Source organism: Natator depressus, chromosome 3, assembly GCF_965152275.1.
Source record: "Natator depressus isolate rNatDep1 chromosome 3, rNatDep2.hap1, whole genome shotgun sequence".
NCBI lineage: Eukaryota > Metazoa > Chordata > Testudines > Cheloniidae > Natator > Natator depressus.
This window is the reverse complement of record NC_134236.1, coordinates 18,652,818-18,666,586: the sequence shown is the minus strand read 5'-3', so window position 1 is coordinate 18,666,586 and position 13,769 is coordinate 18,652,818. Positions and strand designations below refer to the sequence as shown.

At 43.6% G+C, this 13,769-nt stretch overlaps 1 protein-coding gene across 1 annotated transcript in view; it reads right to left on the bottom strand.

Moving 5' to 3' along the window:
• Positions 1-13,769, bottom strand: part of OPN5 (opsin 5) — a 53,442-nt gene that overhangs the window by 208 nt on the left and 39,465 nt on the right. The window contains exons 5-6 of the mRNA XM_074946788.1: positions 11,647-11,981; positions 2,259-2,488 (exon numbers count right to left, since the gene is read on the bottom strand). Of these exons, the coding sequence (XP_074802889.1) occupies positions 2,259-2,488; positions 11,647-11,981 (565 nt within the window). The remainder of the gene's footprint in view (positions 1-2,258; positions 2,489-11,646; positions 11,982-13,769) is intronic.

Sequence of the window (13,769 nt, the reverse complement as noted above, 5' to 3'; positions counted from 1 at the left end):
GCAGGTGTAAAAGCTGGGAGAGACTGTAAAAAACCTCCCTCCCATGTGGAACCCCAGCACAAAAGCTAGACACACACTCAGTCCTTACACTCCCCGAGCCCTTCCACATGAAATATAAGGGCCAAAACCAATATATGGACTAGCCTGGGGGGTTATAGCGGAGTGGTACTGTGGCAGAGGGAGACAACCTCCATTAATTCTGGTTGATAAGATGGTTCTTGTTTCCACGTAATATGTAAAGACAGTTGTAGACTAGGGATGCATTCTAAGGCCTGGTCTCCATGGAAAAGTTATATCGGGATAGCTGTGTAGGTCAGGGGTGTAGAAACCACACCCTGACTCATGGGCAGTGGGTATCAAAGACAGGGGAAGGCTCAGGCTATCCAAACTGCCTGCATGGTCTCACCCACACTCTGCCCCCAAGTCCCCTCCTGCTTCCCACCACTGGAACAGGGGAGGGGGTCAGGGGGCCATAGCCCTCCCACTTTTTGAAAGTGGATGGACCTGGCCCATCCACTTTTTGCCAGGGCAGACCCCACCCTCTTTCTCTCCTCGCTCTCCCCCCTGCCCGAGACCCCAACCCCCAGCCAGGCCAGCATGGAGCCCGGTCAGCTATAGGGAGCCGCAGCGGACCCTCCACCTGCCTGAGGTGTGGGGTAGGGGGCTGAGAGCAGCCCCCAACCCGTGTCCCCACCCCCGGGCTCCCCGGCCGCCTGGGGCAAGACAAGGGTCTGAAACTCCACGCTGGCTCCCCACAACTGCCCACGTGGCTCTCCCTGGCCCAGCTCTGTCAGATCGGGGGGCCTCAGAGCTGCAGCCTGGCCACGGTAAGAGCCACGCAGGTGGCTGAAAGGAGCTGCGGAGTTGCGGACTCTCCATCTGCCCCGGGTGGGCGGGGAGCCCAGGGGGCGGGGACTGCTCGGGCTCCCCACACCGCGGTCAGGTAGTGGGTCTGCCGCCATGGCTTCCCACAGCTGCCTGCCTGGCTCTAATCATGGCCAGGCTGCAGCTCCGATGCCCCCCTCAGCTGGAGCTGGGTCGGAAAGAGCTGTGCGGGCAGCTGTGGGGATCCTGGGTCCCTCCACCTACCCTGGGCGGGGGCCTGGGACACGGGCAGGGGGCTGCCTTTGCCGCCACCTCGGGCAGAGCCCCTCCCCCCCACACTTTTGGGAGGGCTCTGGTGCCCTTGCTCTGGACTGGTGCTAGTGGGGGCGGTCTGCAGCCAGGACTCCGGGAGGCTGGAGCCAGTGTTCGCGCCACCCGTCTGCCAGGTGCTCCGGGGTTGGGGGGACAAAGGAAGCTGTGGAAGCTTGGGATATTTAAACCTAGGCTGGACAACAGGCAGGAAAATGCACTATAGGGTGCAGTTCTGTAATTGGTAAGGGAATGGGTGATGAATAGGATCTGGTCTGTAATTCTATAATTCTGTGAAAAATTCTATTTTGTACTTCCGCACCAGAGGATGCTGTTGGAATCTGAAATGCTGATGCTTAAATCTCCCAGCATTGCTGGGCCCTCAACACCATTCTCCACAGGCTTGGTGATGAACAACAAATTGATATTCTTTGTCAATAAAGAAAATAAAATGCATAGATGGTGCCAACACTTCAGCATCCCATACAGCTAAGAGGCCAAATTTGGCCCTGGATACACCCTATGCATCCCCAGGGACACTGGAGGCTTGTAAGGGCTGGTTTTGCCTTAATTATATCACTAAAGCAAATAGCTTAGAAAGATTCTTTTTTAATTCGGCACTTCTGTGACTAACACCTGCATTTAGGGATCGATCCTGGAAGGTGCTGAGCACACGCAGCTCCCACTGACTTCACTGGGAATCAGTTCCTTTCAGGGTTGAGTGCTTACATTAGCTAGGATGGTAAGATTATGTGTCTGATTCAAAGCCCATTGAAGTGAACGGGGATCTTTCCATTCACTTCCATGTTTTTTGAATCAGGACCTACACAAACTATTTCTGTGCTTCAGATGACAAGCTGATCACCAGTTACACCCAAGAAGAAATTGTCCCTCATTTTATACTACAGATGTGGTACAGCTAAGTGTATTAGTAGGGGAGGGGTGAAACCTTCCTGTGTAGTGTCCAGCACTGGCCACTATGTGAAAAAAAGAAACTAGGCCAGATGGACCATTTCTGTATTGCAGGATTGCAATGCTTAGGCTCTGTAAAGATTTTAGAGTAAGGAAATGAGTATCCAGAAATCAAAATATTTTTGGGCTGCCCACTTTTTTCCAAAATTTACCTGGATTTCTTCAAGGAGCTCTTCTTCTGCAATGAGCGGCAACAGGAAAATTTACAATCAATGACCTGGTAAATAATTGGGTTGTACATAGCTGCCGATTTTGCAAGCAAGGTTGGGATGACTGAAACTTGAATGGGCACTGAATCTGGCTGTCCAAAAGCTGACCACACGGATACCACGGCATATGGGATCCAGGCAATTAGAAATCCTGCACAGATCAACATTGCCACCTTGTGAGAATAAAAAGAAAGGAGAGAAAACAGTTACCTAATTGAATGGTCTTTTATTGATGCACTGCACTGCACAGTACTCATCTTTCCCAGTGTTGCAGACAATGCAAGGGTGCATGCAACAGAAAGGAAAAATGACCCCCATGTCAGATAAGGTCTGCAGTATGCACCAATGCTGTAATTCATTTCACTTTTCCTTATCTATCTCCAGCTGTACTTTTGCTTGACATTTATAGAACAAATAGGGATTCCGTTGGCCCAAATCTTTCCTTGAGGTCATTAGGCCAGACTAAAAGTGAAGAAACTGAACAAAAAGCCAGTGAATTATGATTCTTTGAAGTTAAATTAAATGAGTATTTACTACATATATATATATATATATATATATATATATACACACACAGAGAGAGAACAAAGAGGGGAAGATGTTTAAAAAAGGGATATTTATATATCTTTTATATATTATATTATTATATATATTATAATATTATAATATATATATATATATATATCCTTTATAAAAACAAAAGTCACCTTGTTCTTGGGAATTTAACACCAAGAGAAATTATTTGAAATGTCAAAGTCCTAGATAACATTAAAGTGATCTGGGATCATTTAAAAATTTGTGCTGCTTAAGCCACAGATTTGGTGCTTATCTGAAATACTTTTTACTTCTACAGCCTCTTTCCCCCAACTGCTTTCCAAATACACATTCACTGAGCCTCACAACACCCCTGAGAAGTAGTAAGTATTATTTTGTCTCTATTTCATAAATGGCAAACCGAGGTCAAGCAAGACTGAGCCCCAAAATTTCAAACTGGGGTGTCTAAGGCTTGAAGTCAATGGGAGCTGGCTAGTGCTCAGCACCTGTCAATATAAAATTACTTATTGAAAGGCCTAAAAAGGGATTTAGGTGCCCAACTCCGTACACCCAAGTCTGAAAATTTTGACCTAAGTGACTTGCCAAATCGGCAAATGAGCAAATCAGTGGCAAAGACATGAACAGAATCCCAGTCTCCTGGAGCCCAGCCTTATGGTGAAAGCTCAAGGCCATTCTTCCTACCACTCATTTGAACCCCTTTGCAATCACACTACAAACCTTGTAAGACCAAGGACTCTAGAGAGATTTCCAGGACTGGGTTGAAATATTTCCTGTTAATGTTTCAGAAAGAAAACTAGGTTGCTATCCAAGTGTTGTGTGCATCGGAGGAGCTTTAGCGTTCTCCTCTCCCTGTTCCCCATTGCCAGTCAGTGCAGTGAGGACAAAAGACTAGGGAGAGGAAAACAGACTGCAGCAGCCGGAGTCAACATAAAGATTCTTCCTCCCTTGCAGGCAGTACTGATGTTGTGTGACGGCATCACCAGCACCCTGGGAGCAGCTGGCAATAGGTCATGGTGGAGGGTTGGTTGTAATAGGAGGGTTAGAGTCCTAAGTCAGCCTCATCTCCTCCCTCTGCCCAGGCAGCTAATAAGAATCCTTCCCATCTTTCACTGGGAAAATGCAGACAATCTGATTACTTCGGAGGGTGAACAGGTGAGAAACTGAATGTGCACTTGTCACTTGCCAAACACACGCATTGACAGACCTGTAGGGATAGCCATAACTATTGTATTTCACTGGTACATTCCAAAATGACACTGCTGAGAATTTAACACTTCTACAGGTTTTTTTTAACCAGCGCATAGCAGGGATCTCATTCTCTGTTAAATTCTGATGTTGTAGGAATAATGTCTGTAGAATCCTATTTAATTTCTGCAGAACCTCATTAGTTACATTCCTATTAAATCATAAAAGATTTTCATAAGAGGTCAGGAAAAGAAGATCTACATACAGTTTGTTCAAAAGTCAAAAAATATTCTAATTGAGCTAAAGTTTTGAGTCACTTATTTTACCTGAACAAGTGTGTCCACACCTATATGCAATATGATACAGGTTCCATATTGCATCACATGATATTGTATACTGAAGTCCATGTTTGACAGCACTACCATAATTCATAGGGTATTGCACAGCATCCTAATAGATAATAGTACATGAATAGTCATTTGGGAGAAGTAATTAGTAGGATTACAATACAAATCTTCAGTGAATGCTCTGTTCTCAAGCCAGCTAAAGCCTTTCAGACATTGTGTTATTCTCAACCTCTGTTCCATGTGTTGATATTCTTAGTGGATGTGATTTCAATATTCTTGAAGAAGTAAATTACATAAAGATTGTAAACCTTCCCCCTCCCCTTTTTTTTTGTGCCGTCTAACATTCATGAGCCAAAAAGGGAAACTCAAATTCAACCCCCTTTGAAATTTTGAAGGTGGATGATGGGATTTCACTCCCCAGACCCAAACCTGCCCCAACATTTTGGGTTCCAGTTAGGATCTGGAACTGGATGGGACATGGCTTCCAGTGTACTGATTCAGATCTGACAGAAATTGCACATAAACGTCTGTCCTTCCAGATGGCAGAAATCTCATAACAGCTGATTTCATATTTCTGTAATATTGGATCAAAATGTTCCAGATTTAGAATCAAGATCTTTGCACAGAAGGGGCTACAGAAGTGCAAAATATGATTGTGAAAGCAGCACTGCAGGTACTCGGTATCTCTGAAAATAAGGCCACCAGAATCTGGGGTTCTTTCTACTGTCAAGGCAGCAGCAGCTAACTAACCAAAACTATTCCCATGGCTGTATTAGCCTGACTGATTATGCTGCAGGTGGTCTGTCATAAATATAAAGGGAAGGGTAAACACCTTTAAATCCCTCCTGGCCAGAGGAAAAACCCTTTCACCTGTAAAGGGTTAAGAAGCTAAGACAACCTCGCTGGCATCTGATCAAAATGACCAATGAGGAGACAAGATACTTTCAAAGCTTGGGGGGGGGAACAAAGGGTTCTCTCTGTCTGTGTGTTGTCTTTTGCTGGGACCAGAGCAGGAATGCACGTCAGAACTCCTGTAAAAAATCAGTGAGCAATCTAATTAGATACACGTTAGATTCTGTTTTTATTTAAATGGCTGATAAAATAAGTTGTGCTGAATGGAATGTATATTCCGTTTTTGTGTCTTTTTGTAACTTAAGGTTTTGCCTAGAGGGATTCTCTATATTTTGAATCTGATTACCCTGTAAGGTATTTACCATCCTGATTTTACAGAGGTGATTCTTTTACTTTTTTCTTCAATTACAATTCTTCTTTTAAGAACCTGATTACTTTTTCATTGTTCTTAAGATCCAAGGGTTTGGGTCTGTGTTCACCTGTGCAAATTGGTGAGGATTTTTTATCAAGCCTTCCCCAGGAAAGGGGGTGTAGAGCTTGGGGGGATTTTGGAGGGAAAGACGTTTCCAAGCAGGCTCTTTCCCTGTTATATTTGTGAGATGCTTGGTGGTAGCAGCAATAAAATCCAGAGACAAAAGGTAAAATAGTTTGTACCTTGGGGAAGTTTTAACCTAAGCTGGTAAAAATAAGCTTAGGGGGTTTTTCATGCAGGTCCCCACATCTGTACCCTAGAGTTCAGAGTGGGGAAGGAACCTTGACATAGTCTGAATTCCCAATGATGTTTTGGCTTTGTATACTATGTAGAAACATGTTTATCACAAGGAATTTTTAAAATATATTAGGAACAAAAAGAATCTTGACAATAGTATTGGCCCGTTACTAGATGGAAATGGTAGAATTATCAATAGTAATGCAAAAAAGGCAGAATTGTTCAATAAATGTTTCTATTTTGTATTTGGAGAAAAACAGATTATATAGTCTCAACATATGGTGATGATAACACTCTTTCCATTCCACTAGTATCTCTGGAGGATATTAAACAGAAGCTACAAAAGTTAGACATTTTTAAATCAGCAGGTCCAGATAACCGCATCCAATAGTTTTAAAATAGCTGACTGAGGAGTTTGCTGTACTGTTAATGTTGATTTACAGTAAGCCTTGGAGCATTAGGGAAGTTCCAGAAGACTGGAAGAAAGCTAATGTAAATGGGATGACTCAGGAAATTATAGGCCTGTCAGCCTGACATCAGTCCAGGGCAAGATAATGGAGTGATTGATATGGGACTCAGGTAATAAAGAATTAAAGGAGGGTAATGTAATTAATGTAAATCAGCATGGGTTTGTGGAAAACATATCCTGTCAAAAAGAAAAGGAGTACTTGTGGCACCTTAGAGACTAACAAATTTATTTGAGCATAAGCTTTCGTGAGGTACAGCTCACTTCATCGGATGCATTCAGTGGAAAATACATCTTTTTTTGATAAGATTAAAAGTTTGGCTGATAAAGGTAATACTGTTGACATAACATACTTAGACTTCTGTATGGCATTTGACTTGGTATGCACAAAGTTTTAATTAGAAAACTAGAATGTTATAAAATTAACATGGAACACATTAAATGAATTAAAAGCTGGCTAACTGATAGATCTGAAAATGTAATTATGTAAATGGGGAATCATAGAATCATAGAATCATAGAATATCAGGGTTGGAAGGGATCCCAGAAGGTCATCTAGTCCAACCCCCTGCTCGAAGCAGGACCAATTCCCAGTTAAATCATCCCAGCCAGGGCTTTGTCAAGCCTGACCTTAAAAACCTCTAAGGAAGGAGATTCTACCACCTCCCTAGGTAACGCATTCCAGTGTTTCACCACCCTCTTAGTGAAAAAGTTTTTCCTAATATCCAATCTAAACCTCCCCCATTGCAACTTGAGACCATTACTCCTCGTTCTGTCATCTGCTACCATTGAGAACAGTCTAGAGCCATCCTCTTTGGAACCCCCTTTCAGGTAGTTGAAAGCAGCTATCAAATCCCCCCTCATTCTTCTCTTCTGCAGACTAAACAATCCCAGCTCCCTCAGCCTCTCCTCATAAGTCATGTGCTCTAGACCCCTAATCATTTTTGTTGCCCTTCGCTGGACTCTCTCCAATTTATCCACATCCTTCTTGTAGTGTGGGGCCCAAAACTGGACACAGTACTCCAGATGAGGCCTCACCAGTGTCGAATAGAGGGGAACGATCACGTCCCTCGATCTGCTCGCTATGCCCCTACTTATACATCCCAAAATGCCATTGGCCTTCTTGGCAACAAGGGCACACTGTTGACTCATATCCAGCTTCTCGTCCACTGTCACCCCTAGGTCCTTTTCCGCAGAACTGCTGCCTAGCCATTCGGTCCCTAGTCTGTAGCGGTGCATTGGATTCTTCCATCCTAAGTGCAGGACCCTGCACTTATCCTTATTGAACCTCATCAGATTTCTTTTGGCCCAATCCTCCAATTTGTCTAGGTCCTTCTGTATCCTATCCCTCCCCTCCAGCGTATCTACCACTCCTCCCAGTTTAGTATCATCTGCAAATTTGCTGAGAGTGCAATCCACACCATCCTCCAGATCATTTATGAAGATATTGAACAAAACCGGCCCCAGGACCGACCCCTGGGGCACTCCACTTGACACCGGCTGCCAACTAGACATGGAGCCATTTATCACTACCCGTTGAGCCCGACAATCTAGCCAGCTTTCTACCCACCTTATAGTGCATTCATCTAGCCCATACTTCCTTAACTTGCTGACAAGAATACTGTGGGAGACCGTGTCAAAAGCTTTGCTAAAGTCAAGAAACAATACATCCACTGCTTTCCCTTCATCCACAGAACCAGTAATCTCATCATAAAAGGCGATTAGATTAGTCAGGCATGACCTTCCCTTGGTGAATCCATGCTGACTGTTCCTGATCACTTTCCTCTCATGTAAGTGCTTCAGGATTGATTCTTTGAGGACCTGCTCCATGATTTTTCCAGGGACTGAGGTGAGGCTGACTGGCCTGTAGTTCCCAGGATCCTCCTTCTTCCCTTTTTTAAAGATTGGCACTACATTAGCTTTTTTCCAGTCATCCGGGACTTCCCCCGTTCGCCACGAGTTTTCAAAGATAATGGCCAAGGGCTCTGCAATCACAGCCGCCAATTCCTTCAGCACTCTCGGATGTAACTCGTCCGGCCCCATGGACTTGTGCACGTCCAGCTTTTCTAAATAGTCCCTAACCACCTCTATCTCCACAGAGGGCTGGCCATCTCTTCCCCATTCTGTGATGCCCAGCGCAGCAGTCTGGGAGCTGACCTTGTTAGTGAAAACAGAGGCAAAAAAAGCATTGAGTACATTAGCTTTTTCCACATCCTCTGTCACTAGGTTGCCTCCCTCATTCAGTAAGGGGCCCACACTTTCCTTGGCTTTCTTCTTGTTGCCAACATACCTGAAGAAACCCTTCTTGTTACTCTTGACATCTCTTGCTAGCTGCAGCTCCAGGTGCGATTTGGCCCTCCTGATATCTTTCCTACATGCCCGAGCAATATTTTTATACTCTTCCCTGGTCATATGTCCAACCTTCCACTTCTTGTAAGCTTCTTTTTTATGTTTAAGATCTGCTAGGATTTCACCATTAAGCCAAGCTGGTCGCTTGCCATGTTTACTATTCTTTCGACTCATCGGGATGGTTTGTCCCTGTAACCTCAACAGGGATTCCTTGAAATACAGCCAGCTCTCCTGGACTCCCTTCCCCTTCATGATAGTCCCCCAGGGGATCCTACCCATCCGTTCCCTGAGGGAGTCGAAGTCTGCTTTCCTGAAGTCCAGGGTCCGTATCCTGCTGCTTACCTTTCTTCCCTGCGTCAGGATCCTGAACTCAACCAACTCATGGTCACTGCCTCCCAGATTCCCATCCATTTTTGCTTCTCCCACTAATTCTACCCGGTTTGTGAGCAGCAGGTCAAGAAAAGCGCCCCCCCTAGTTGGCTCCCCTAGCACTTGCGCCAGAAAATTGTCCCCTACGCTTTCCAAAAACTTCCTGGATTGTCTATGCACCGCTGTATTGCTCTCCCAGCAGATATCAGGAAAATTAAAGTCACCCATGAGAATCAGGGCATGCAATCTAGTAGCTTCCGTGAGTTGCCGGAAGAATGATTATCAAGTGAATGTGTTTCTAGTGGCATCCACAGGGATCAGGTTTTAGCCCTACACTATTTAACATTTTAATCAACGACCTAGAAGAAAACATAAAACCATCACTGATAAAGTTTCAGATGAAAAAAAAATTGGTGAAGTGGTAAATGATGAAGAGGACAGGTCACTGATTGAGAGCAATCTGGATCTCTTGGTAAACTGGGCACAAGTAAACAGTATGTGTTTTAATACAGCTAAATGTAAATGTATACATGTAGGAACAAAGAATGTAGGCCATACTTACAAGATATGGGATTCTACCCTGGGAAGCAGTGACTCTGAAACAGATGTGAGGATCCTGGTGGATAATCAGCTGAACATGAGTAGAGCCCTGAGCAGATGCAAAATTTGTATCCACATCGAATCCGCGATCCGCAAAAATGATCCACGGGTATTGGTGGATATAAAGCGGATATCTGCAGATTTGCAAAGCTTTCGATATAAAATTTGGATCCGCATCCATCCATCGTCCATAAAAATGGTCCGTGGATATCCACATCTGCATCCATGGATGTGAATATCTGTGGATATAAAGCGGATATCTGCGGATTTGCTGGGCTCTAAACATGAGCTCCTAGTGTGTTGTTGTGGCCAAAAGCGCTAATGCAAGTCTGTAATGCATAAACAGGGGAATCTCGCGTATGAGTAGATATGTTATTTTACCTCTATATTTGGCACTGGTGCAACTGTGAGTGGAATACTGTGTCCAGTTCTGGTGTCTACAATTCAAGAAGGATGTTAATAAACTGGAGAGGATTCACAGACGAGCTGTATGAATGATTAAGGGTTTGGAAAACAAGCCTTATAGGGATAGATTCAAGGAGCTCAATCTATTTAGCTTAACCAAAAGAAGGATAAGGGGTGACTTGATTACAGTCTGTAAGTATCTACAGGGGGGACAAATATTTAATAATGAACTCTTCAGCCTAGCAGAGAAAGATATAACACAATCCAACATCTGAAAGTTGAAGGTAGATAAATTCAGCTGGAAATAAGGCATGCATTTTTAGCGGTGAGGGTAATTAATGCCTGGAACAATTTCCCAAGGGTCGCGGTGGATTCTCCATCACTGACCATTTTTAAATCAAGATTGGATGTTTTTCTAAAACATCTGTTCTAGGAATTATTTTGGGGAAGTTCTTTGGCCTGTGTTATACAGAAGGTCAGACTAGGTGATCATAATGACCCCTTCTTGCCTTAGACTCTGTGAATCTATAAATCTATTATATGCATTGCAACCACTTGTTAATTTCAGTTCATTTCCAAACATGGAAAGAAAATAAATGTGTATCCTACTAGTCAGTGTGTTACAAGTTCCCTCCCACCCCCCATACCCGAGCCACAGAAGATGTGATTCTGTTTCTGGAAACTTTGTCTCTTTGTCTCGGGCTCTAGAGACTGATGCTTTTAGCGCTGGAGGTTCCCAGTTCAATCCTCCAGTGTCAGCCAAGCTTGTGGCTGACATGTTTGCCAAACAGAAAAAGGGTACAGTCGGATGGGGAACACACTACTATATTCCCAAGGTTCTTGGAGGGTTTCTTAAAAAAAGAACTGCAAAAATAAGGCTGGGGTAACCAAAATTTGTGACAACAGAGGCCATCTTGGCATTTTGTCTGGACTTTAATTTTTATAAAAAATTCATTGTGAATCTTTAATCATAAAGAAATCCACATGATCACCACATTTTCTTGTACGTGTATCTTCTTTGATAGAAGAATACAAATTGTCCATAGTTTTATTTCACCAGTAATAAAACCCCGCTTTTCATCTATCTATTTTATGACCCCCTTCACAGTGATACCTGAGTGCCTCAAAAACATTTTTAAATTTATCTTCATGACCACACCTGTGAGGTAGGGAAGTATTATTATCCCCATTTTATGGATGGGGAAACTGAGGCACAGATCAAATGATTGATCCAAGGTTACACAGCTTCAGACTGGACCCATCTCCAGGGTCTCATTCTAAGTGCCTTAATCACAACTCCATCCTCCCCTTCCTTCAGCTGTGCCTTGCAGATACAGCGAGAATAAGGGCTGCAACTAACATCGCAGGCCACCACAACCTTTTGCTTTGACACATTAGAGCTTCACAAATATTCAGTACCAATTATAGGATCTACGGGTTCTTCCCACCTGGTTTTACGGTCTGACAGAGTTTGATAAAAATGTCTCTTACCTACCTTGGTCAATTTAATTTCCAGTACATGGCTGTTTTGAATCCTGGTGTCATAATGAGCAACTTCTTTGGCAGAAGACTTGACTTTTGCAATGATTTTAACATAGGAAAACACAATCACTGCAGTTGGGAGCAAGAGGCAGAAGAAAAGAATATTCAGAATAAATGCCTGTCCAGCCACTGAACCCTGAGCCAGCCACCAATCCAGAGTGCACGAGGTTCCAAATGGCTCAGGAGCATAGTTCCCCAAACCAGCAAATGGCACAGTAGCCCAGAATGTAGCATAGGCCCAAATTATTGCCAGGCAGATAAAGGCATGATGTCTCTTAAGCCAGGTTCCTGGAAGATAATTCAACAATTATAATGTCAGATTATATATATTTGGCTAAAAACAACTTGAAATTCTACACCTGCAATTAAGAGCTGGTCAGACCATTTACTACAAACCAACTCTTTGTTGCATTTGTCACTATCATTTTTGTGAACCTTTCTTGGTCTAGCAGAGAAAGGTATAGAAAGATGCAGTGGCTAGAAATTGAAACTAGACAAATTCAGACTGGAAATAAGATGTGTAATTTTTTTACAGAGAGGTTAGCTAAACATTGGAACAATGTACTTAGGGATGTCATGGATTCTACAACACTTGGGGTATGTCTACACTGCATCTGGGAGCATGCCTCCCAAGTAGACAGACTCATGCTAGCCTATGCAGAGCGCGGATATTGCAGCATGACAAGAGTGGCTTGGGCTAGCCACCCGGGCTCAGACCCAGGGGGTTGGGCAGGATTGGACTTAGGCAGCTAGCCCAAGCCACACCTTTGTAGCAATGTCCACACTGCTATTTTTAACATGCAAGCTCAAGCAAAGCCAGTGCAAATCTGTCTGCCTGGGCTGAGAGGGCACACTCCCAGATGCAGTGCAGACATGCCCGGAAGTCTTTAAATCAAGACTGGTTGTATTCCCAAAAGATATGTTAAAAAAAACAACAAGGAGTCCGGTGGCACCTTAAAGACTAACAGATTTATTTGGGCATAAGCTTTCGTGGGTAAAGAACCCACTTCTTCAGATGCATGGAGTGAAAATTACAGAAACAGGCATAAATATATATTGACCCATGAAGAGAGGAAGTTACCTTACAAGTGGAGAACCAGTGTTGAAGGCCAATTTAGTCAGGGTGTATGTGGTACACTCCCAATAATTGATGCCCTAATAAATCTGTTCGTCTTTAAGGTGCCACCGGACTCCTCGTTGTTTTTGCGGATACAGATGGCTAATCCTCTGATAAAAGATACATTCTAGCTCAACCAGAAGTTATAGGCTTGATGTAGAAACTACTTGGTGAAATGTTATGGCCTATGATATAGAGGGGTCAAAGCAGATGATCATAATGGTCCTTTTTGACCTTAAAATCTATGTTTCTCAGTTACTACTCTCAGTACTATGGATTATTACAACTGAAATAATTATATAAATCTAAATTTACTAATTTACTCATTACTGTTCATATTATTTCTTCATTTCTCTTATTATAATTTTTACTTGGACTATGAAAATAGATCAATCAAAGTCGTCAGTTTTGTTCCTAACCCTGTTCACTTTTGCTTAGGCACCTTCAGTGCTGCAGTGCTGGGTTTCAAACACAGCAAAAAATTGTTTAATAACGGAAATTTTTAAAAGGCATTGAAAGCATTTCCTCTGACACTAGATTTTGTAAACTAAATTACTGTTTGGGCCTAACCTGACCTTTAGGAACTTTCCCACTGTTCTGAGGGATAGGTAGGGTGACCATACATCCTTTTTTAGCCAGGACAGTCCCTTTTTTAAGCCCTGTCCTGGCCGTCCTAACTTTTTTGGCAAAAGTGGGCATTTGCTCTTGCTAACTTGATCAATTGGCAAGAGTAAACAGGACAAATGCCCACTTTTGTCAAAAAAGTGGGGTGCAATGCAGAGGAATGTGCAGGGGGAGCAGCAATGCCAGCCCCATGCAGCGGGGGGGTAGGGGACAGGCAGGCAGGGCTCAGGAGATAACTCAGGCCAGCCCCACGGGAAGGGTGGGGACGGCTTGGGCCAGCCTCGCACAATGCCCCGTTTTCCTTTTGGGAAATATGGTCACCCTAGGAATAGGGA